At 37.4% G+C, this 21,196-nt stretch overlaps 4 protein-coding genes across 4 annotated transcripts; 2 read left to right on the plus strand and 2 right to left on the minus strand.

Moving 5' to 3' along the window:
* The first annotated feature begins 563 nt into the window (after positions 1-563).
* Tsp_04311 (GDP-L-fucose synthetase) lies at positions 564-4,248 on the plus strand. Its single transcript, XM_003375078.1, has 5 exons — positions 564-907; positions 1,001-1,263; positions 1,347-1,674; positions 2,456-2,461; positions 4,206-4,248. Exons 1-5 carry the CDS (start codon positions 564-566, stop codon positions 4,246-4,248), a joined length of 984 nt encoding a protein of 327 aa, XP_003375126.1.
* Position 4,249: 1 nt separating this feature from the next.
* On the plus strand, positions 4,250-14,156 carry Tsp_04312 (putative HEAT repeat-containing domain protein). The gene is made up of 22 exons (XM_003375079.1): positions 4,250-4,375; positions 4,445-4,656; positions 4,725-4,833; positions 4,918-5,067; positions 5,162-5,330; positions 5,406-5,718; positions 5,789-5,982; positions 6,334-6,588; positions 6,864-7,016; positions 7,424-7,587; positions 8,129-8,747; positions 8,862-9,031; positions 9,096-9,696; positions 9,926-10,068; positions 10,197-10,373; positions 10,432-10,879; positions 10,924-11,083; positions 11,162-11,289; positions 11,731-11,993; positions 12,379-12,607; positions 12,683-13,099; positions 13,576-14,156. Exons 1-22 carry the CDS (start codon positions 4,250-4,252, stop codon positions 14,154-14,156), a joined length of 5,781 nt encoding a protein of 1,926 aa, XP_003375127.1.
* Positions 14,157-15,390: 1,234 nt separating this feature from the next.
* Tsp_04313 (hypothetical protein) lies at positions 15,391-16,601 on the minus strand. The gene is made up of 4 exons (XM_003375080.1): positions 16,560-16,601; positions 16,299-16,317; positions 16,106-16,198; positions 15,391-15,899 (listed from the first exon to the last, which is right to left on the minus strand). The coding sequence occupies exons 1-4, from the start codon at positions 16,599-16,601 to the stop codon at positions 15,391-15,393; spliced, it is 663 nt and encodes a 220-aa protein (XP_003375128.1).
* A 1,252-nt stretch (positions 16,602-17,853) lies between these two features.
* Tsp_04314 (transcriptional adapter 2-beta) lies at positions 17,854-21,078 on the minus strand. Its single transcript, XM_003375081.1, has 8 exons — positions 20,911-21,078; positions 20,524-20,743; positions 20,315-20,424; positions 20,193-20,265; positions 19,957-20,134; positions 19,506-19,543; positions 18,266-18,516; positions 17,854-17,931 (listed from the first exon to the last, which is right to left on the minus strand). Exons 1-8 carry the CDS (start codon positions 21,076-21,078, stop codon positions 17,854-17,856), a joined length of 1,116 nt encoding a protein of 371 aa, XP_003375129.1.
* Positions 21,079-21,196: the final 118 nt, after the last annotated feature.

Genomic DNA, 21,196 nt, shown 5'->3' on the forward strand with positions numbered 1-21,196 from the left:
TATCGTTGGTGTTTGAGGAATGTGTGGTAGAAATCTTTTAAACCATGGTTGTTTATTTTCAGAAACCTCTTTCCACTTCTCCTATTATATTTGATGTATTTATTTTGCATTGATACAACTATTTGCTGTAGATCTGTCAGGAATTTTTGGAAACAACCAAAACCTTATCATGAAAATAATTTTGTCGTAAGTTTGCAAACTGATTATAATGTTTCCACGTCATTCACGCAATGTGTTTACACAGAAATCGACGACCAGTTCAGCTATGCTAAATTCCTAACATTTTCTTAAACAGTAATGTTTTCTAGATGAAATTGTACAAATATTCCATGTAACGCCAATTTAATTACACTATAAAAGACTGCTGCAATATTTCCTTCCCAAGTCATCTACATAAAGCCCAAACATAATCTTCCAATACAATTTGGTTATAACTAAAGGTTATTTGACGTTATGTTATTTTGTTTTTAAAAAATCATTTCTTTTTACTTAAAATCTTATAATGTTATCCCAATGGCTTGTTGTGAAATTATTCAGACAATAAAAAATTTTCAGAAATTCAAATGTCCAGTGGAGAAAGAACCGTTATTTTGATAACTGGAGGAAATGGGATGATTGGCAATGCAATAAAGGCAGTTGTGGAAAGAGATGCTGATCACAAGTTGCAAACAATGAATTGGGTATTCGCTACACGAGCTGATGCTAATCTCACTAGTTATGAAGAGACGAAGAAAATGTTCGAAAAGTATCGTCCTACACATGTTATACACTTGGCTGCCAAAGTGGGCGGCTTCTTTGATAACATAAATAATAATTTGGAATTTTTCCGTCAAAATATGATCATGAATGACAATGTTCTTAATTGTGCATATGAAATAAAAGTGAAGAAAGTTGTCTCTTGCTCAAGGTATAAATCAAGATTTTCGAATTTCTTTTCAACAGATATTTATGTTAAAAAATGATAAACAAAATTTTAAATTAAACAAAACATTCGTTACAGCACATGCATTTATCCCGATAATTGCACGTACCCTGTCGATGAGAAGATGATACATCTTGGTCCACCGCACAATTCCAACATGGGATATGCGTATGCAAAACGGATGCTAGATGTGCTCAACCAATTGTACAGTCGCGATCATGGATGCATATTTACGTCAGCAGTACCGTGCAATGTGTTTGGTCCCCATGATAATTTCAGTGTCGAAAGTGGTCACTCCGTTCCTGCTCTAATCCACAAGTGCTACCTAGCTAAAATGAGCAGTAAGTATTCAAAGTTTTCTTTTATTCTTAGAAAAATTAAATTCTTTTACATTATTTACACCTAAAAGTAATTTCTATTGTAGAAACCGCTTTGATCGTAAACGGCACCGGTAAACCTCAACGTCAGTATATTTATTCATTAGATTTAGCACAACTAATTTTATGGGTTTTGTTCAACTATAATGAAGTAAGTCCGATCAACCTCACTACAGATGAGAAAGATGAAATCACTGTTGATGAACTCACCCGCTGCATCGCCGAAGCTTTACAATTCGAAGGACCTATTCTATTTAACGCAACAAAACCTGAAGGTGCGATTAAGCGCACCACATCAAATGCAAAATTACGTCGCCATTTAAAAGGGTTTCAATTCACTCCGTTCAAAAAAGCTATACAAGAGACTGTGGACTGGTTTATTACCAATTATGACAATGCTAGAAAATGAAACTAAATAAAAACTAAATAAGCAATTTCACAGATGCTTTTGTTTGCTTGTTTTATCATTTATTTCAACTTACGTTTTTCATATGACGGTGTAAATTTCAATATTAAAGGAGTATGTACAATTGAGACTGAAAACAGTAAATGCAAAAAGTATAGATGCAAATTTCAATCACAAAGTAAAAACTAAATCCAATTACCGTATTACAATTACATGATTTTCATGTATAAGTTATGTAATATCCGTAATACGAATGACACGAGGATCATTTGCAGTAACAACGAAAGCATCAAAATAGAGAGCAGAAATTACATTTTAAAAAATCTTTCACAAATTAGATAATTCTGAGAAAAATCTGCTAGTTTTGAGAAAATATCAACAAAATTTGTTTCACTAAATTCATGATCCCGATTTGAAATTGTTAGAACTCCTAAGAAATTACAACAACATCGTATTGTATGACGCATAAAAAATTTACTTATGATAAATTATTTTTTAACATCTAAAAGATCTGCAAAGAAGTTAATCAGCTTAGCAGTTACATTCAAAATCATATAGTAAATAGTACTTTATTATCTCAAATTACGATATTCAAAAAATTCTTTGGATGAAAATACAGTATGATTTGTTTCTTCAATTTTTCAACAAAGTGTAGTTTTATTTAATCAAAGATAAAGTATGTGTGTCAATTTATATGTGTAATTATTGACTGGTGAGTATTGGATTTTTTAATTTTTTAGTTTTTATCAGCACTTCGTTATTTGTTGCGCTACAATTATGTTATTGTTCACATTAAAAAGTTTATTACTCTATATACTCCGTTCTTGAAAATTTCATTTAGTTTATCATTATTATATGTCTATCGCATTATTAGTATTATGCATTGCATATTTTCAAAGGATGCATTATTAAGTATTTAATCAAGAATGTATCAGTTCTTCAATTAGTTATCTCTGAAAGGTAATGATGGCATCGTAAAGTATTTTTAAAATTAAGCTTTTTAAATCAACTTTTATTAATCAAAGCTTTCATTATGAAGATTTCATAGCTTTATATAGTATTACATTTCTCAATTTTTCTGTATTGTTAGTATCTTCTATTATTTTATATTCAATGCGAGAACTTTTTTCTAATAAAATTATTTGTCACGTTTTCCTATTGAACAGCAAGAATGTTATACGTAATAATTCATTAATATTTGGCATGGTTTGCGAAATTTATCAGAGACGTAAGCATTGCTATTTTTTTGAAAATGGCATTTTGAAATGTGTCAGTAGTGCTAGATTTTGTCGTAAATTAGGGAAAATTTTTTCAACCAAAATTGTGGTATTTTTTTTCACTTATTATCATTGTTCTTTTAAAGCATGTTTTGAAATTTTCAATTTTGCCAGGGAAGACGGCAGTAAAGATCCGCAGCATTGAAATTTGTTGATTAAATTTCTCGATTGTGTCAGTACTCTGACTACTTTTTGACGGCTAACGTGTTTGGCGTTTCAAGCCGCTCTCTAATTTAGTTTAGTTCAGATGGATGTTCTTCTTCATACTTGAATGTTATTAATGCAAATTTCAGATCAACTATTTTTCATTTATCATACTAACTAATTTGTTCAAATGTCTTTAGAATTTGATTATTTTTTTTTAATCTAACAAACCAGTTGTTATTCATATTTATATTTGAGGTGTTATTTTATTTATTATAATAGGATATTTTTTGACAGTCGAAATAATGTTTCAGTTTAAGTTAAAAAAATAAGTTATCGTGTGTTTTATTTATTTTAAAAATGATTTTCTTCCATTAGTTGATCGAGTTTTTGTTTTTCAATACTTTTTATATATTTAATTGCGTCTGATCCGAACTGTACGATTGATGAAAATTGAAAATTTCGAACAATTTAAGAAATGCGTAAAACTTTAGACGAACAATTAAAAAGAAAACTGGTTTTTATTAAATTACTACTTTCTGGAGTGGTGAGTAAAAGTTGATGTTCACTTTTGAAATGTACGAGTGGTTTCGATTTCCACTTGACGGTGACTATTTTTAATAATTGGTAACTTGTTCTGCCCTTGAGAAGATGGCTGTTTTATTTATCGTTCTGGGCGATGAGCACCAACAGTATTGTAATTGATCAAATAATTGTTATTAAAGTTTTAATAAAAGCCAAAATATTATATTGTTTATCGATCAAGTGAAACTTAGAATTATTGTTTGGTTGTATATTTATTTGTTGAACGCTTTATTTTCATAATTTTTATTCAGTTGTTTTTATTCTTGTTGAAAGATGAATAATTGAAGATCGATTCGATTTCCAGCTTTGAGTTTGTTTGTTTGATCAATTTTAGTTGATGCAGATTTTCAAGTTTTGTTGGTATATTTTTGAATAATTTGATTCCCATCGTGCGTCGGAAATGTTTGTTTCACATTGAACGCGTCGCGCTTGTGGAAATTTGCATTTTCAAATTTATAATTTCTTATTCTATTTTTTTTTCTTGTATTTTTCAGTCTGTTTGTTGTTGTTGTTGTTGTTTTGATTATTAATTTGTGAAATGGAACTGTCGAACAGTTTGTTGTTGAACGAGTCGGCTTTGAACCAACTTTCCAAGCCCAAACGGGCCGTATTCATCCACGAATGGCTGCGCTATTTGGACCAAATTTTGCCAGTTGCTGAGAAGGTATTTTTTTATTTTTTGAAGATTAATTTAGTTGGGATTATTTTTATTTTTTGTGGTTAACGTATTTAGAGTGATATTAAAGATTGTCAGAAGAATTTGTTGAGCCAAATGAGCTCGTTGATCAATTCTGGTCTTGGTCCACCGTCCAGGCATTTGATGGCCCGCTGTTTGGCAACGTTGTTTTCCGTCGGCGATGCTTTCTACCTTTACGAAGCGGTCAACGTTTGCAACGATATTTTGAAAGTGAAAGACGACTCGCCCAATTATTTGCCTTCCAAATTGTACATTTATTATTATTCTGTTTGTTTGTTTTAATTTTTGTGTAAATTTGCATTTTTCACTTTTGAAGAACCGCCATCTGTTGCATTGGTGCAATGTACAAAAGTTTGGGACGAATGGTCGGTAGATCGTTTGAAGAGACGACGCAGATATTGATTCGATCGTTGAAGAATGCTGAGGTTCGAAACGATTGAATCATTTTTATCAGTTGATTAATTAACATTGTTTGTGTTCTTAATGGGATTTTTTCTGTGCTGTTTTAGTCGCAAAGTCGCGCCGAAATTATGAACACTCTCGCCTGTTTGGTCAGTGGTCTCGAATCTGGCGGTTCTTCGGTTCACAAGGAAATTTACAAAGTTGCCAAATCAATGCTGCTCGACCGTCAAATGGCCGTACGTTGCGCTGCAAGCAAAGTGAGCAAGCTTCTCTAGTTGTTCATTTTATTGGGATATTGTTATTTGAATTTGTCTAGATGGTGGTATTATAATTTTTCAATTTTTTAAACAGTGCATCCAAGCTCTTGTTCTGGAAGCGCAGTTTGTTTGGACACACGAACTGGAAACGCTTTGTTCCACGTGCTTCAAGGCTTTCGATGGTTGTACGCATGCTGTGAGACGTTCCATTGCCAAATTGCTCGGCTTGGTCTTGGCCACCGCTCACAATCCACCTTCCAATGGTAAAAGTGTGGAATTTATAGATTTGCATAATTTGAATGAACAATCATTTCATTATTATTTTTTGTTGTTTGCAGCGAAACGTCTTGCTGCTGGTGTGCATCACGGCGTTGGCATGCAGCCACCTTCGGTAAAGCCGATATCAATTGAAGACGTCTGGGCAATATTGAGTTCGGGCTTCCTGCGGGGAGGTATGGGATTTTTGAAAACGAGTACCAATTTTCACAGCGGCGTCTCGAAGGAAGTTCGCGCCGGCACGGCAATGGTATCACGTTGTTGTTTATTTCATTATTTGTTGTTTTTTATTTCTTCGAATGTGACAACTCTTCAGGCATATGTGGAATTTTTTACGTGCCTTGGATCAAGCTGGCTTGAGAAATCACTTGCGAAGTAAAACAAAAAAAATACAAAAGCCTACTCTGGTTGGTATTTTGATTTTCAATTTTTGATAATGTTTCAGATGTGTGAGGCATTTTTTTGATCTGGTCACCAGCGGATGTCAAGGTTCCGCAGGCCACGGTGAAGCGGTATTCATTCGCCAGTGTGCGGTTTTTGCACTCAGCAATCCACTTTCGAAATTATTCTCAGAAAAGATGCAAATGATCGCCTGTAAGGAGATGGGTCAAATAATTGCCGAGCACATGAATTCTTTTGGTAAAAAAATATGTATATTTTTTGCATTGTTCTTTGACTTTTTCTTAAATTGTTTTTTTTAAATATATTTTAAGATTCGATGAGCGAAGCGGACTCGGAAAGGTCGACATTTTGGGATCTGAACGGTACCCATCATGCTGTTGAATGTCTGCTTCGGGTGTTGTCAGTGCTCGTCATGAGAATTGGTTCCGTCGCAGCTCCACTTTTTGTCGAAGCGTCCGGTATTGATTATTATTATTATTATTTGAATATTCAAATTTGATAAAAAGCATCTCTCATGAACAATAATCTGTTGTTTTCTGTTGTATTTATTATTCAATTACTTTTTTATTATATTGTGTGCATTTCAAGGAATATTGGAACCAATCTTTTCTGTTCTACTTCATCCAAGCGAACTTTGTCGCATAGCAGCTGCATGGTGCCTGCGTTGCATTTCCATTACTGTACCGTCGTTGATGACACCGCTGTTGGAACGATGCTTACTCAGGCTTGAGCACAACAAAAATTCAGCCAACGCAATATCCGGTTATTCTTGTGCCACGGCTGCATTGACCGCCGCCGTTTGCCACTGCCCTCTTGGCATACCGAACAGTAAATGCAAGGCAAGTGTATATTTAAATTTGTAAAACAAAAAAAAAGTTTTTTTTCAAATAAATTATATATTTTTTTTAATGTAGAGATTAGTGCAACTGGCGTTGGTCATGCTGAGAACTGCTGCTCAAGATAGCAAATTAGCAATGGTGAAAACAGAATCCGGTTGGCTTTTATTATCGGCTGCGGTTACTTTGGGTATGAAATTTTTTTTAATAATAAGTTTCAATTAATTTTGTATCAACTTTGGTTTGTTCATCTGTTTGATTACATATACATGTATAATTCAGGCCCGCTGATGGTGAAGTCACAGTTGGCGCGTTTGCTTTCCGCTCTGAAGAGTGTCTTTCCACGCACGAAGAAAGAAGCTGAACAAGAATTGAGCCGGGGTGACTTTTACACTTGGCAAGTGACGCTCACTTCCAGAGCCGGTTCTATGGTTTGTAAGTTCTTTTTTGCTGCTAATATTCAAATTTATGAAATGTAAATTTTCCCTTCTTTCTTATGCTTATAATTAATTCAGTGATTCGAAATTTGTTGGTTCATTGCAAATCGTTGATCGACGAAGAAGCGATGCAAAAAATGCTCATTCCAATCGAAGCTGCTATTCACGAACTTGATTTGTAATTCCATTTTAATAATTTTCCATGTTTCTGTCGGTATTGACTTGATATTTTTCATAGGATGGGATCGATTTTGAAACTGCACGGTCAACAGCTTCGTAAATATTGCTCAATGTTCAAATGGCGCCTATTCGAAGCGTTGGTTCATTTGAATCCGTCTTATTATTTGAGTAAATTATAATTTTTGAATAATTGTAAATTGATGATACTTTTTTTCGATTTTTCAGGCTATTTTACAATTTTATTGCGTGAAGTTGTGTCCGAGTTCACCGTAGTCGAAGGTTCCAACGTCAACTGTACGTCACTTTTGCATGACTTTTGTTGCAACGAAGAAGCGATTCTGTTCGATTTGTCATTTCTGCTTTGCGATTACCGTCAAATTGAAGAACTGGTGTGCAATTTTATTATTATTAGGTTTAGTAAATATTTTAATATATTTTATTCACTTCTGCTCCCGTTAGATTCATCCAATTGCTCAGAAGCCTGCTGCTGTTGCCGGTTCCGAGTTGAACGTCTTCGAGCTGTGCCTTCAAACTGATAAGGTAACTGAGATTGGTGGTAACTGATAAGCAAGGAAGGATTGGTTGAAGTTTAAATTTATTTATTTATTTATTTGTTTGTTTGTTTGTTCATCGTTGGTAATTGAGAATTTTAGATTGCTTTCATGCAGCCGACGTTGCCATTGTCGACAGCTCTGGTGGACGCGTCGGTGATGTTGTTCGGGCACGTATTTCCATACGTGCAAAGCAAGCACCGCGTGCAAATGATGGAACACTTTGCCGACTGCATCAAACAGCTCAAAGGCGCCAAACAAGCCACTGTCCAGGGTAACGTGGTTTTGGCGTTGATTTGGTCTTTGAAAGTCAGTTTGTTGTTGATCTTTGGGGTTTTTTTTTCTTCGTCGTTCACTCATTGGTCAGTTGTGTGTTCAGAATTTGGCCGACGGTAAGCTGAGTTTGGAAAAATCCGGCAACTTGTTGGACACTGTGTTGAACTTGGTGACCAGCCTGCTGCCCTGCCCGTCAGTGGTTCTGCGCTACGCGGCCGCGGAGGCGTTCGGCCGTCTGGCCCAAGTGGCACCGGAGCCGCAATTTATTGCCGAAATGGTCCAAGTTAGCTATGACAAGTATGTTGTACAGTTGTCGAGCGTGACTTTGTTTATTTGTTTATTCTGCAATAGGTTGAAGCTTTGTCGTGACGCGAACACTCGCACCGGCCATTCGTTGGCGTTGGGCTGCTTGCATCGTTACGTCGGAGGCTTGGCCAGTGGTCATCAGTTGGACGTCAGCGTCAGCGTGCTTTTGGCGCTGGCTCAGGATACCAGCTCCCAGCTTGTTCAAGTGATGATGTTTTACTTTTGTTCGCTTGTTTATTGGTATATTTTGCTTTTTTTGCACGTTCATTCTTCAGGTTTGGGCGTTGTATTCGTTGCGTTTGATTGCCGATTCCGGCGGTCCGATGTATCGCAGTTTTGTAGAGCCGACGTTGAATGTTTGTCTGAATCTTTTGCTATCGTCGAGTTCGTTCACGGCCAACGACGTTGGTCAGTGCGTCAGTCGACTGGTTGCCGCTTTGATCACCACCGTCGGTCCAGAGCTGCAAAGTGAAAAGAATTTTGTTTGTTTGTTTGTTTGTTTGTTTGTTTTGCATATTATTATGTTTCAGATAATGTTGGCAGTGTTGTGAGAATAAGGTCAAATTTTTTGGTAATCAGTGCAATAATGAGTGCTCATCCGGATCCATTTGTCCAAGCGCAGTCCATCGGCTGCTATCAGCAGCTTTATCTGTTCGCTCCTCTGCATGTCGATCTTTCTCTTTTGGTTCGTCGACTTTGCGTAAGAAAGTGCAGAAAAGCTGAATTTATTTGCCACATTTCAACGGCAGTATATTATTTTGTAGTCACTTTTTACAAGTTGTCATTTAATATTGCGTCGTGCGGCTTTTTGTTGTCTGAGACAGCTGGTGCAGCGTGAAGCTCGTCAAGTTCACCAGCATGTGCAGGCTTTAATTCCCGAAGGGCTGAACGCAGCCAAAGTACGTATAAAAGGCAGTGCTTCAGCAACGGATATTGCATCTTATTTGTCTGCACCATCTATTCAGGATAGTGTGTTGCCGGAGACTGGTATCGAGGGTGCTTTGTTTGCTGCTTTGGATGACGAAGATGATCCGTCGGCGGTTTCGGATTTGAAAGAGATTTTGTTGAATTTGGTCCAATCGTTGGGCAGTGAAAATTTGGCCCACTGGCTCGAACTGTGCAAGGATGTGGTCGCGTCGGCCGACTGTAATCAGTCCAAAGAGGTTCCAGTTGCACAGGACGAGCAGCAAGAAGATGATGCGTGGCATGTAGCCGAGTCCAGCCGTGAGCAGGAGCGCAGTTCCCGTTGGCCGAGCAGAGTTTTTGCCGTTCAGTTGGTGCAGAAGTTGATCACCGCCTGCGAAGGCGAACGAGCCCATTTCGACTTGGCTCTTGCCAAAGAGCTTCAAATGAACGGTCGAAAAAGTGAATCTTATTATTATTATTATTGTTGGTGTTGTTGTTGTATGTTAATATGTCGGTGCAATTTTAGGTGACTATCTTGTATTGCATCTTTCTGATTTGGTACGCATGAGTTTCATGGCTGCGACTTCGAATTGCACTGAACTCAGGCTGGCAGGACTTTCTTGTTTAAAGGTGAAAATGGTTGAGCTTTGGTTTTATATATTTTTAAATTACAAAAAAACCATTTCAGAATGTTATATCGAAATTTGCCGACGTGCCCGAGCCAGAATTTTCCGGCCATTTCATTTTGGAGCAATTCCAAGCGCAGGTAATGATTTTCATAGAAGAACTAAAACATATGTATATATGTGTATGTCGGCATTGGTTTTTCAGGTGAGCGCAGCTTTACGGCCTGCGTTTAGCATCGACACTCCGGGCAATATTACTGCACTTGCGTGTGAAGTATAGAATTATTTTTTTTCTATTTATTACTGGTATTCGATAAGTTTTGTTCTTGTCAGGTTTGCAGCTCTTGGATTAGCAGCGGCGTTGCGAAAGATGTGAACAATTTGCGACGCGTCCATCAGCTACTTGTGGCGCCGTTGTCGAAATTGAAAACTGAATCTATCAGTGTACACTTGTACAATGAAAGTTGCACCGCTTTGGAGAAATTATCCGTGCTGAAAGCTTGGGCTGAAGTAAGTTTTTTGTTGACTAGAACAATTTCATTTCACCGGATGAAATTTTATTATTCAGGTATACATTGTGGCGATGAATCAAGAATTGGGTAGAACCGATCGCGGTGCTTCTCTGTGTTCAACCGGTCAGCCGGACGTTTGCTATTCGGATGTTCTGCTGCAGTTGGTCGAACCGGAACTGAACATGCTGGTCGAATATTGGCTAGCAGTTCTGAGAGATTATGCGTTGTTGTCCTTGCCGGCCGAGTTCCACTCCCAGCTTCCAGCCGAAGGTATCTGTTTCACGTTGGAAACCGCAGATCTGGTCAGACCGTATTACAAGTCGGTTTGGGCGACCGTGCTGTTGGCCGCTTCGATATGGCTGAGCGGCAACAACTTTGAACTCTCCACTGTTGAGCCAGCCGACGAAGGCACACGTCTCAACGTTCTCAAAGATTATACCAAAACCGAATGGTTCCACATATTGCTCGGTACTGTTGAAGCATCAGTATTGTCCATCGTGAAAAGTATCCATCCAATCTGTTCAATGTATCAATTTTCCATTTTTCAGGAATCTCGATCGAAGCACTTTGCAGCCCGAAAAATTTCGACCCACTGCACATCCGATTCTGCTTGGCCAGCATCAAGGTGATGCTCGCCAACGAATGGGCTCAGCTTCAACTGCTTGCCGGTGCGAAATTGGCGGTCGATCTGTTGAACGTGATGCACAGGTGGGGATAATGGGAAAATTTGCATTTTCACTCAGTTTCCAAAAAGGTGTTATTGTTGTTTTCCATTTTCATTTTCAGACTTGTACTTACCAGAGAGAATGTCCAATTGCAATCTTTGTGTGCCGACATTGTCGTTTTGGTGCTGGATGCGGCCGGCAGGTGTTGCGATTCGATGCAGAGCGGTGCGAAAAGTGATTTTTTGCCAAGTGAGAGCCAATTTCTTCTGTTTGTTCCCCCACCCCCCCCCACCCCCATGTTCGACGACACTGATGGAAAATTTCTTCAGCTGAAAGCGGCGGCAAGCTTTACTGCGGCATGGAAGGCGGTGACGACGGCCTGTTCCACGTGAATAATTCGATTGTTTACGCCGCTCTTGAAGTTATTCTTTGTTTGCTTGTTCGTCAGGTAAAATTGCTTGGTTGATCGATCGATTGATTTGATTGGTTAATTTTGTGATTTTCAGGTACCTGAAATCAATCCCGTCATCGTTCGCAGTAAGACATTTCTGGCGCAGCGGCGGAGCGCTACAGTCACACTTTCCAACGAATCGCGGCAGCTCTTGACCACGGCCGTGAGATGCTTGGTCAAATTGTCGTCGATGTGCTCTGATGAAGGTATGCAAGCAGAGGATGTGTATATTTTTTCAGTTTCAACGGAACGTTTTGTCGTTCTCTTGTCAGGCAGGCTAACTTTATTGCCAATCCAATTGTACTTGCTGACCAATACAGTACGTGAGACGTCGAATTTGCACAACGAACCGTTGGTTCACGGTGGTGGTCCGGGATCGTCGACCGGCGGCGACTTTTGCCCCAAGCAGCCAGCTGCCGCCGCGTTGCAATCAATTCGTTGCTTGTTGAAAAAGCCAGTACTGCTTCAAGATGGGGCAACATCAGAACCGGACCCGAGGTGGGTGCGCATCATGCAATGCGCTCTCTGGTCTCTTTTGCTCACCGACAAAGGTAAGCATGGAAGAGCGAAAAAAATATACATATGTATAATGTTGTTGTTTGTTTTCGGCTTATCTAATTGATCGCTTTTCCTTTTTGCATAGAAGAAAGCACGGAAAATGATCGAAGCACGTTAATTTTATCCGTAGCAATATTTATGCTAAATTCACCGAAGCCGGTGTTGAATCATTGCCAAATCCGCGATCGGATTTGTGGTCTTTTACGCAGCTGTCTTGCCGAAGATTGCAATTTCAATGTGAAAAGATTTATTCATATTTTTAATAATTTATTAATAATATAATTGTTGTTGTTGATTGTTTGCCACAGGTTCAGGTGACCTGCTTGCAGACGTTGGCGTCGACTTTCGCCTGCAAGGACAGGTCGGTTTCGAGTGAATTTATCCAAGCGTTGGCGCCGACCGTGGTCGACAAGGTCCGAAGCTATTTGGTGTCGGATAATTGCGGCGAGGCGGTCACTCTGCCGGGCGGATTTCAAGACGCTTGCAGTTCTCGTGTGCTGGTGGAATCGTTGAAAGCGTTGGAAAATTTAATCCACGCCGCTCAAGAAACTCAACAAAGTCAGTTTGTGTCAATTGATTAATTCATTAATTAATTATTCAATTATCCATGTTTGTACACGTACAAAAAAACAGGGTTACCGTTGTTGGCGTTGGTGGTGCATTTTTTGTTGGCACTGACGGCGGTCGAAGATAATGTCAGAGGGTCGAAAGTGCGTCGACAATTGTACGACTTTGCCATGGAGCGGATGAACTCGATCGGTTCGCTTTACACTACAGAATTCAAAGCTCTGCTTGGTCAGCTTCCGAGCCTGAAAGCACGGGTGGAAAAAGCGCTCAGGTCCGCTTACTCCACTACAGCGGCCCCTACTGCTGCTGCTGCTGAGCAACGGTTTTCGTTGAATTTTAAAAATAAACAACAACAGCAACCCTTGGATCAACAATCTGCATCACCAAGCGATCTGCTGAACCAACAGCAGTCATCAGCCACCGCTGCCAACAAGCAAACCCAAGCTGACCAGCCATCGATCACGCTGACCATGGATTTCAGCGGTTTTGTCAAAAGCGCATCTTGAGTGCGTGTGTCTTTTTTTTCTGTTTTAATTTATTTAAATTTTAAACACGATTTTCATTATCTTTTTAAAATTTTCTTCTCCTTCCACACCATTGTGGTGGTGGACAGGGAACAAGTATTAATTTTTCTTTTCTTTTCAAAATTTTCCATGCTCAACAATAGCTACAAGCTAGCTGGTCCATATTACTATTTTACAGAGTTTTTTTTTAATTTTAATTTTAATTTTAATAAAAGGAAACTTTTTTTACATAAATTTTTTCTATTAAAAAGGGGAAACGTTTTCATTGTAATAAATTTCTGATTATGATTGAAAAGAAAAAGATGAATGTGGAGTAGTAAGTAGGTGTTTTACTCGGAAAACAGTGTGATGTGATGTTCTATACTGTATAATAATATGATGAGATGAATTAATTGATTCTGATTGATCTACTTTGATAAATAAATTGTAAATGAGTAAGTGTTCGGCAAGATGAATTTCTGCCGTGCTTGTCAAGTGAGTTGCAAGTGGCAGAGGGGATCCATTTTCAAAACTCGGATCACCAAGTACTGTTTGAAAGTGTCCCAGCCGTCGTTGGAACACTGGCCGGCCAGGACCCGGCGCAAGCAGGGCAAGGCGCTGTTGAATGTCGGGCAGATGAGGCCGATATCCCGGCGGACGATGGTCGGCAACTCTTTGGGCAAGCAGGCGCCGAACTCCGACCCTCTGGCGACGGTCTGGATGCAGGAGAAGTGTTTGAAAAATTCGTCCCTCGTCGTCCAACTGCACGGGTAGGACAGAAGCGAGATCAGCTCGTCGAAAACGTAATACTTGCGGAAGCAGTTGCGCCGGACCGAGATGCGGGTCCGGCGGTTCGCCTCCTTCAAATCCTCGCACACCTTTTCCAAGTAGGCTTTGTCGAACGAAAATACCGACGGGTAAATGTCGGACAATTTCAGCCGTTTGCCAACTTCCAAATAGAGTTGTTTGAAATTTTCGTCAATTTCGCGTTTGTTCTCTTGAGTGCAGATATTTTTCGCGTAAAATTCCAAATCTGAACATGCAAAACAACAATCAATGCATACCGCTAACGACACTGATCACTTGTAATTTGTGATTGATGATGAATCGATGAACGTGACACGCGTCCGATTTTCAACAACTGGAATAGTACAATTTTGAAATCTATCAGATCGATGAAAGCAGAAGTTGCATTTTTTTTAGCTGGTGAAAACTATTTTACCCGCCCCCCCCACACACACTTTTCTCGTCTCCACTACTGCCGATTCACGTCAGTTTTTTTCGTTGATAATCTGATAAAATACCGTACTCTGACCTTACTGTAGATGAGCAATGATTAATTGAGTGAAATTTGAATTTGTTGAACTTCGCTCGACCGAATTGACGGAAAATGAACAACTAATTGACAAAGCACAATCAGAGCATCAAACAACAACGAACGACAAGATCGGTGTTTTTCCACGCCGACCACCAGCAAGTGTTGACGAACAAGCAATAACAACGCACGAATTTTTTAAATTTACATCTTGGCTAACTTATAAATATCGTTCTATATTCTTCTTACATACATTTTCACTCCTAAATTGTTCATTTATATTAATAATATTTTTCAAAAAATATAACAAAAAAAATTCAAAAAATTGAACAATATACATGAATTTTCTTTTTACTGTAAAGGAGAAAAACTTGCTCTTGTTGAATTACTAATTTGTTTTTTTTCTGTTTGAACAAAAGCAACAATTCAGTGTTGAAATTTTCATACTTTTCCCACATTTATCACCTACTGCATGGTTCGAATTGGTGAACCAAGTGTCTAGTTGCCTTGAAAAAGGTAAGTTCTTTGTTGCATGTTGTCAATGGAATAAATAGTATGAAATAGAGCAGATGAAAAGTTTCCAGCTACTTTTATTTCAATTTTTTTACTCTCGTGGTCGTTGTTGTTTGTATATTGCTAATTAATTCTGCTTGACAAAGTGACAACTTGTTGGAAATCAATCACTTTTGCCTTATCAATGAATAGGTTATGAAAATCTGGTGTGCAAACGGTTTCTTCAAGCTATCGTTGTTTTTGAATTTATAAAAAAATGTCTATTAATTGATATTTTCTGGCAATTTTTGTAATGAAACAGTCAGTTGGACGTGTTATTTGTTCTTTTTAAGATGAATCATTACGGTAGTTATTAATTGTTGATTGAACTGATGAAATTTGAATGAAAATACCGTAGCAGGCACGGTACACACTTGATTGGGGTGTGGTGAAGAGAAATAAAATTAGTCAAACTTACTGTTTCGTATTGGCAAGTCGACTGTGGTACTTTGCAATAGGAAAGGTTTTGTCGTCCATGTTTCGGTCACGGTCGTCGGTGTGGTGACTTGGCCAGTGGTCAGTAGTCGAGTGACAAATTTCGGTGTCTCGCTGATTTCGGCGGCAGTGGGCGTGGGTGTGGCAGTTGTGGTCGTCGTCGTGGTGGTGGTGGTTGTGGGCGTGGTTGTTTCACTGGGTACAGAAGCCTCGTCGGCGAGGGTTGTGGTCTTTGTCGTTTTGGTGTTCATTCGCTCCCTTTCCGCGGCTTTGTTCACCGCTTCCATGTCGTTCTCGCATGCGCACCGCTGACAGCCGTCCTGGCCGGTGACGATGATGCACTTCGGTGCCGGGTGTGGACATTTGACCGTTTCGCAACGTTTGATCGGCTTGCAGTAACAATTGCTCGGGCATTTTCCATACCAAGTTATTACACATTCGTCCGGGCAGTGAAATGGTTCACCACATTCTGGATTTTCTGAAATTGAATTCTTTTATCTTATATGCATATACGACATATTCCATTAGCTGATAAGACCGATTCAATATGGGGCAACACGTATTAATTTCTTCAAATTGGTCCATTTAAACAAGCAATTGTGTAATTTTATTCGACTCTAGAATGAGCAATTTTGGCAATATATCTGGTGTCCTATTGAAAAAAGCAATGATTTTTTCTATTACTATTTGGTTGCACTTTTCTTCTGATAATGAGACTTTTCACAAACCGGTTGGACAGTGGTGGACAAAAATTTTTTATACTCGGTGTTCCTTTTCCTGTAAGCTATTATTCTACTTTTTTTCAAGAGGGATATAATGCATACAATATATAGCCTATTGAAAATGAAACAATAATTTAACAGAGAAAAAATTCAACTATGTATAATCTTTTCAATCTGCAATATTTATGTATTTTATTTTATTTCAAAAAAAGTAGATAATATTTTTGAAAATTATTATTATTACTATTATCAGTTTATGTTTATTTCAAAAATAAAGGTGGAGTCTTGTTCACAGTTTTATTTCTTCACTCATCATCGTCAGTGTCCTAAAATTGTTCGCTCTAATTCAAAGCGAAACGGTGCAAATGCCAATTAAACTGATCTACTGTTACTGATAAAATGCATTTGATTAATACTTGTGATACTTCACCTTTTGATGATAAGCTTCGACTGTTCATTTATTTATTCGTTTAACATTGCACGCAATTATTCTAGTTCTCATCAAATTCACTTATTCCATTTTCAATGGATGTAATTATTATTTGAAGAAAAATAAAAGAAAGAAAGAAAGAATTCATAATTTTCAATTAATATTTGACCAAATGTCACAAAGTTGAATTACATTTTTTTCCTCTCTCATCAGTTAGTATTAGTGATTTCAATTTCCATTGCTGTGCTTATTTATTATTATTTTTTTTGTACAGTTTTTACTGTTTAAAATGGAATTTTCAACATTAAAAATGAAAAAAATTGATTATTCAAAACTGATCATTTGCATTTTCAGATATAGAATTCTGTTCTGAATTGTTGTCGATAGCCTGCTGTTTGTGTCAGTTGATTCTATGAATTATTCATTATTGGAATAAAATCAAAAAAACAGAACACCATAATAAAATATGCAAAAATGGAAATACATACCGTGGACGAACGAACTGCTCTGGTGAACAGCAGCCATTAGAAGCATGAGCAGCATCGTGGTCGGGATTGGTTGGGATGTTTTGAATAAGCATCGTCTTATGAGATTCATCTCTACTGTCCGGTATGTGTATGTGTGTGTGTGTGTCCTGTGTGAGAGTTTGCCGTTGAAATGAGCACCAATTGCTTGTCTATTCGGTGATGGAAAATTTGCCGCCAATCTGCGTCACGAGCACAGCAAAAGCCAGAATGATCGAGACACGATCATTCATTCTGATTGGTCGAACTTGATGATCTGGGCTACTAATTCTCTTCTCTTCTCTTCTCTCTCCGTCTGTGTCTCTTCTCTATGCTTTCACTTTCTCTCCTGAAGATGGCGTTCCACGAACTTTTTTTGCTTTCACATTCACACAACTGCGCTTCCAAAAGAAGAAAAAAAATATGCAAAATTAATGATAAGTAAGTATTATTTTTGTTTTTTTTATTCATTTCATAAATTGCAATACTGTTGATTTTGTCCAGTTTTTTTTCCACTCAAAATTTTCACCTTGACGATTAGGTACTTTTATAATGGGTTGACTGTTTTGTTTTTCTCTTTTAATTTTTGAAATCAAAGATCAAGAAAAAAAACAGTGGATCAATTCGAATTATCTCCAACTAATTGATACATAATTAATTTGCACTGCAGGTTTTTGTTGCGAACAACTTTTCAAATATTTTCCAAATGAAAAGGTGCGACTAAATCTTTCATGCAAATTTCCATGGACTTTTTATTATTTATTCAAGAAACCGGTTTCATTCTGGGAGATTTGTTTCAATTTTCTCCACTGACAGGTCATTTTTATTTTCTTTCGTCTGACGGTAGACTTTTTCCTGCAATTCAGGATGGTTTATTTGAAAATTGAAAAAATATGCAAATAATTTATTTACTGTAGCTTTTCTGAAAGATCAAGTGAGATATTTTTTTAAAATTATTATTGAAAATTTCCGCGTAACTGTTTGTAAATGTTGGCAATTAGACAAAGTGTGTCGTTGTCTTTAAAATTTTATTTTACATTTCAATTATTTCAACACTTGAAACGTTTCTATCACGGCACTATTTGAAAACACTTTTCACCAGTAGAAAAAATAATTAATTTGTTCAATTTTACAATTTCATTTGGTTGCTTTGTCGAAGTTTCGTCACTGTCGGCCACAATATGCCGACCGTTCCACCGACATAATTGAACGGAAACAGGCAACGATTGTTCCCATTGATGACGCAACATTTCAATATCCACGGACATTCCATGTCGTTGTCGCACGACGGACCCGCCGGTTCCCCACCGCCGGCAACTGCAGCCGGGCAAAGTCCAGCTTTGCTGTGCTTACAGCACAGACCGTAAAAGCAATAATAACCATACGGACAACGAACGGTGTAACAATTTTTCAAAGGCTTCTCTCCGTCTGGGCAAACCCCTGAAAAAAAACAATTCTCCAATTATTTATTGTATTTTGTCATTTTTTTGCAGTCATTCAGTGCAATTTTTTTACTATCAACAACAGCAGCTTGCTTGGAATAATTTTCATTCAAATTCACGTCACTGTGCTCCACTTGAACTGGCAAACAGACTCTACTTTCTACACGCGTACAGCATTTGTGCTTTTCTGGACAATCGCCATCACTGGTGCAAGATGACAAAGCAACAGTAGTAGTAGTAGTAGTAGTAGTAGTAGTGGACTTATTGTTTGCTGATTGGACAGAAATACTACCAGGCAAGTGAATTAAAAAAATCCACAAAGCAAAGCAATATTTTTTGTTCATAATCAACATTGGATTGTTTTTTTTTGAAATTTTAAACAATTTAAAAAAAAGAAATGTCCTTCTTCTCTTCGAAAGCAACTGACGCGCAATATATTCACTTTGTGGAACAACAGTCGTCGTCAACAAACACTGTTGTTCATCGTCTTTCGACGGTTGTACTGCTGCTGCAAGATCTGAGTGAGATAAACAATCGCTTTTCACTGCACAAACAAGCAATATTTACCTTGTAATCAGTCGAACAGGGGATCATCACTTTGAAAATTAAGTATTTCTCAGGCCAGTCGCCTGCCTATTCCTTTCTATTCAGCAGGTAAAAATTCAAATCACACTTCATTGGCAAAATTGTATTCTGCATAACATAACGTGCCAGTTTGAATTTTTAAATTTTATTATTTATCTACATGCATAAATGAGAAAGACTAATACATGTAAATTTCCGAACATTACTAATACATGCGTAAATATATAAATAAAGTATATACATATATATATATATATATTTGAAATAATAAACATGCTTATAAATTCAAGACAAGTTATTATTATGCACTTGCTGGCGTCCACACTGCAGCCAAGGTCTAGTGAGCCTAAATAAATAAATAAATAATTTATGAAAAATAAGCAATCATTAAATAAAAGCTACCTTTTGCTTTTGGTCGAAAATCGTATTCGTTTCCACTTCTAAAATAAAAAACAGATATTTTCAAAAAAAATACCTTCTTTCAATAGCATACCCTTTTGCGTATTGGAGTTCCTTTGTAATCAAACTCTTTCTTTCCTATATAATTCAGCAAATTAAAGAAAGCAAGAAAATTTTACTCAACAAACCTTTTAAAGTAGTAACGCCATTCTTTACATATTGCTGCAGATCAGAGATTCTACTTTTAACCGCACGTTCTCCTTTAAAAATCAGCGTGTGCTTTTAATAAAAATTATTTACTGAAAAAAAATATTTACTCAATAAATTCTTCACTAAATTAGCAAAATCTTCAGCTGCTAAAAATTGGCAAAACGATTTAAGCGACTCTTTAAGTTCCCTGAATAGAAAACAATTTGTTATCAGTTGACGGCAAAACGACGAAATCAAAGATCACTTTTCTTCTTTCATTCTCCTAATATCATAAGGAGAATATTTCCAAGGATATGTATTTCCAGCTATTTTCTGATCCTTGAAAAACTGCGCCACCAAATCATAATCTCTCGAGATGCTTTTAGCTCTGCAACGCTCTCTCAGTTGCGCAATGTACATATTTATGGCACACAGTATCACTTCTGAAAATTAGATGGAACCATTTCTAAATTGAGCAGAAGACCGGGTCAATCAAATTACCTTTGTCCAATTCAGAGCAATCGGGAACAAATATTAAGTTTGCTATAATAGACTCCGCTTCATTCAAATATTCCTATAATGCAATTTAATGAAAATATTTCTTAAAACGACCAAGCAGTTACTTTCTCATAGTCATCACGATCGGGCATGTAGGCAAGTAAACGCAATTCATTTGGATTGATTTTACTCACTGATTCTTTCACTTCTGCAGATAAACTCTCATCTTGAAGCACTGGCTTTAATACTTTTGACAAAATTATTTAAAAGAAAAAGCATTTACCGATTTCTGTGTTGCTGGTGTGATCAATGAGCTTAGGATACTGTACGTTACCTAAAATTTCCAGTCCAAGGCGACCATTCAAATAGCACTTTTCATAGTGTAACTGAATTTCTTCTGGTGACCGAGAAGGATTCACAGCTTTTTGCACTTCTTCCCAGTCTCCGAGATTGTAACGTTCAATCATATCTAACATTCGAAACTCTTCACGACTTGTCCACGCTTCCGTTTGTGCACCGAATTCATTTGGAAAAGCGCATGGTCCCCCAATATTCTATAGTAAACAAGTAAAATCGCCATTAAGTTGCGTTTGAGAGAGAAAAATATTTTAAGACATTTTGAATCAAAAAATCATAAACAAAAACTGCATGTATGCGTAATAAATTCATTTTTCGAAAATGATATAACTATACTAGTTGGAAAGAAATGAACTGAACTTACATGAACTCGATAACCATGGACTCGTTTGTGTTGACCCAGCTCAGCGCCACAGCAGAAGCATAAACCACACAACACCAAATCAGTGCATTCAGTGCATTCAAAAGAAACAGTCATGATAGGTTCAGTGCAGTTACAGCAAAGCAAATGATTAGCAGCGGCGTTATTCATTTTCTTCCAAATTTTAATAAACTTCTCCAAAAACAAAAATTATATGTCTATATAATATTTACAAAACATCATCAAAGCATATGTAAAATACAACATATTAAGAGCCCTTTCTTTACGA

The sequence above is a fragment of the Trichinella spiralis genome (genome assembly GCF_000181795.1).
Source record: "Trichinella spiralis strain ISS 195 chromosome Unknown Scfld5, whole genome shotgun sequence".
NCBI classification, from domain to species: Eukaryota; Metazoa; Nematoda; class Enoplea; order Trichinellida; family Trichinellidae; genus Trichinella; species Trichinella spiralis.

Bases quoted from the DNA above. Each gene is read 5' to 3' on its own strand.
- Tsp_04311 (XM_003375078.1), top strand. From the start codon at position 564: ATGTCCAGTGGAGAAAGAACCGTTATTTTGATAACTGGAGGAAATGGG. The intron at 908-1,000 runs GTATAAATCAAG...CATTCGTTACAG, and splicing joins AAAGTTGTCTCTTGCTCAAG to CACATGCATTTATCCCGATA. The intron at 1,264-1,346 runs GTAAGTATTCAA...TTTCTATTGTAG, and splicing joins CTACCTAGCTAAAATGAGCA to AAACCGCTTTGATCGTAAAC.
- Tsp_04312 (XM_003375079.1), top strand. From the start codon at position 4,250: ATGGAACTGTCGAACAGTTTGTTGTTGAACGAGTCGGCTTTGAACCAA. The intron at 5,719-5,788 runs GTAAAACAAAAA...ATAATGTTTCAG, and splicing joins CTTGAGAAATCACTTGCGAA to ATGTGTGAGGCATTTTTTTG. The intron at 12,608-12,682 runs GTCAGTTTGTGT...ACAAAAAAACAG, and splicing joins CGCTCAAGAAACTCAACAAA to GGTTACCGTTGTTGGCGTTG.
- Tsp_04313 (XM_003375080.1), bottom strand. From the start codon at position 16,601: ATGAACAGTCGAAGCTTATCATCAAAAGGTGAAGTATCACAA. The intron at 15,900-16,105 runs GTAATAGAAAAA...ATTCAATTTCAG, and splicing joins AAGAAAAGTGCAACCAAATA to AAAATCCAGAATGTGGTGAA.
- Tsp_04314 (XM_003375081.1), bottom strand. From the start codon at position 21,078: ATGAATAACGCCGCTGCTAATCATTTGCTTTGCTGTAACTGCACTGAA. The intron at 20,744-20,910 runs GTAAGTTCAGTT...TGTTTACTATAG, and splicing joins TCCATGGTTATCGAGTTCAT to AATATTGGGGGACCATGCGC. The intron at 19,544-19,956 runs GTGATCTTTGAT...TTTTTATTTTAG, and splicing joins AGGAGAATGAAAGAAGAAAA to AAGTGGAAACGAATACGATT.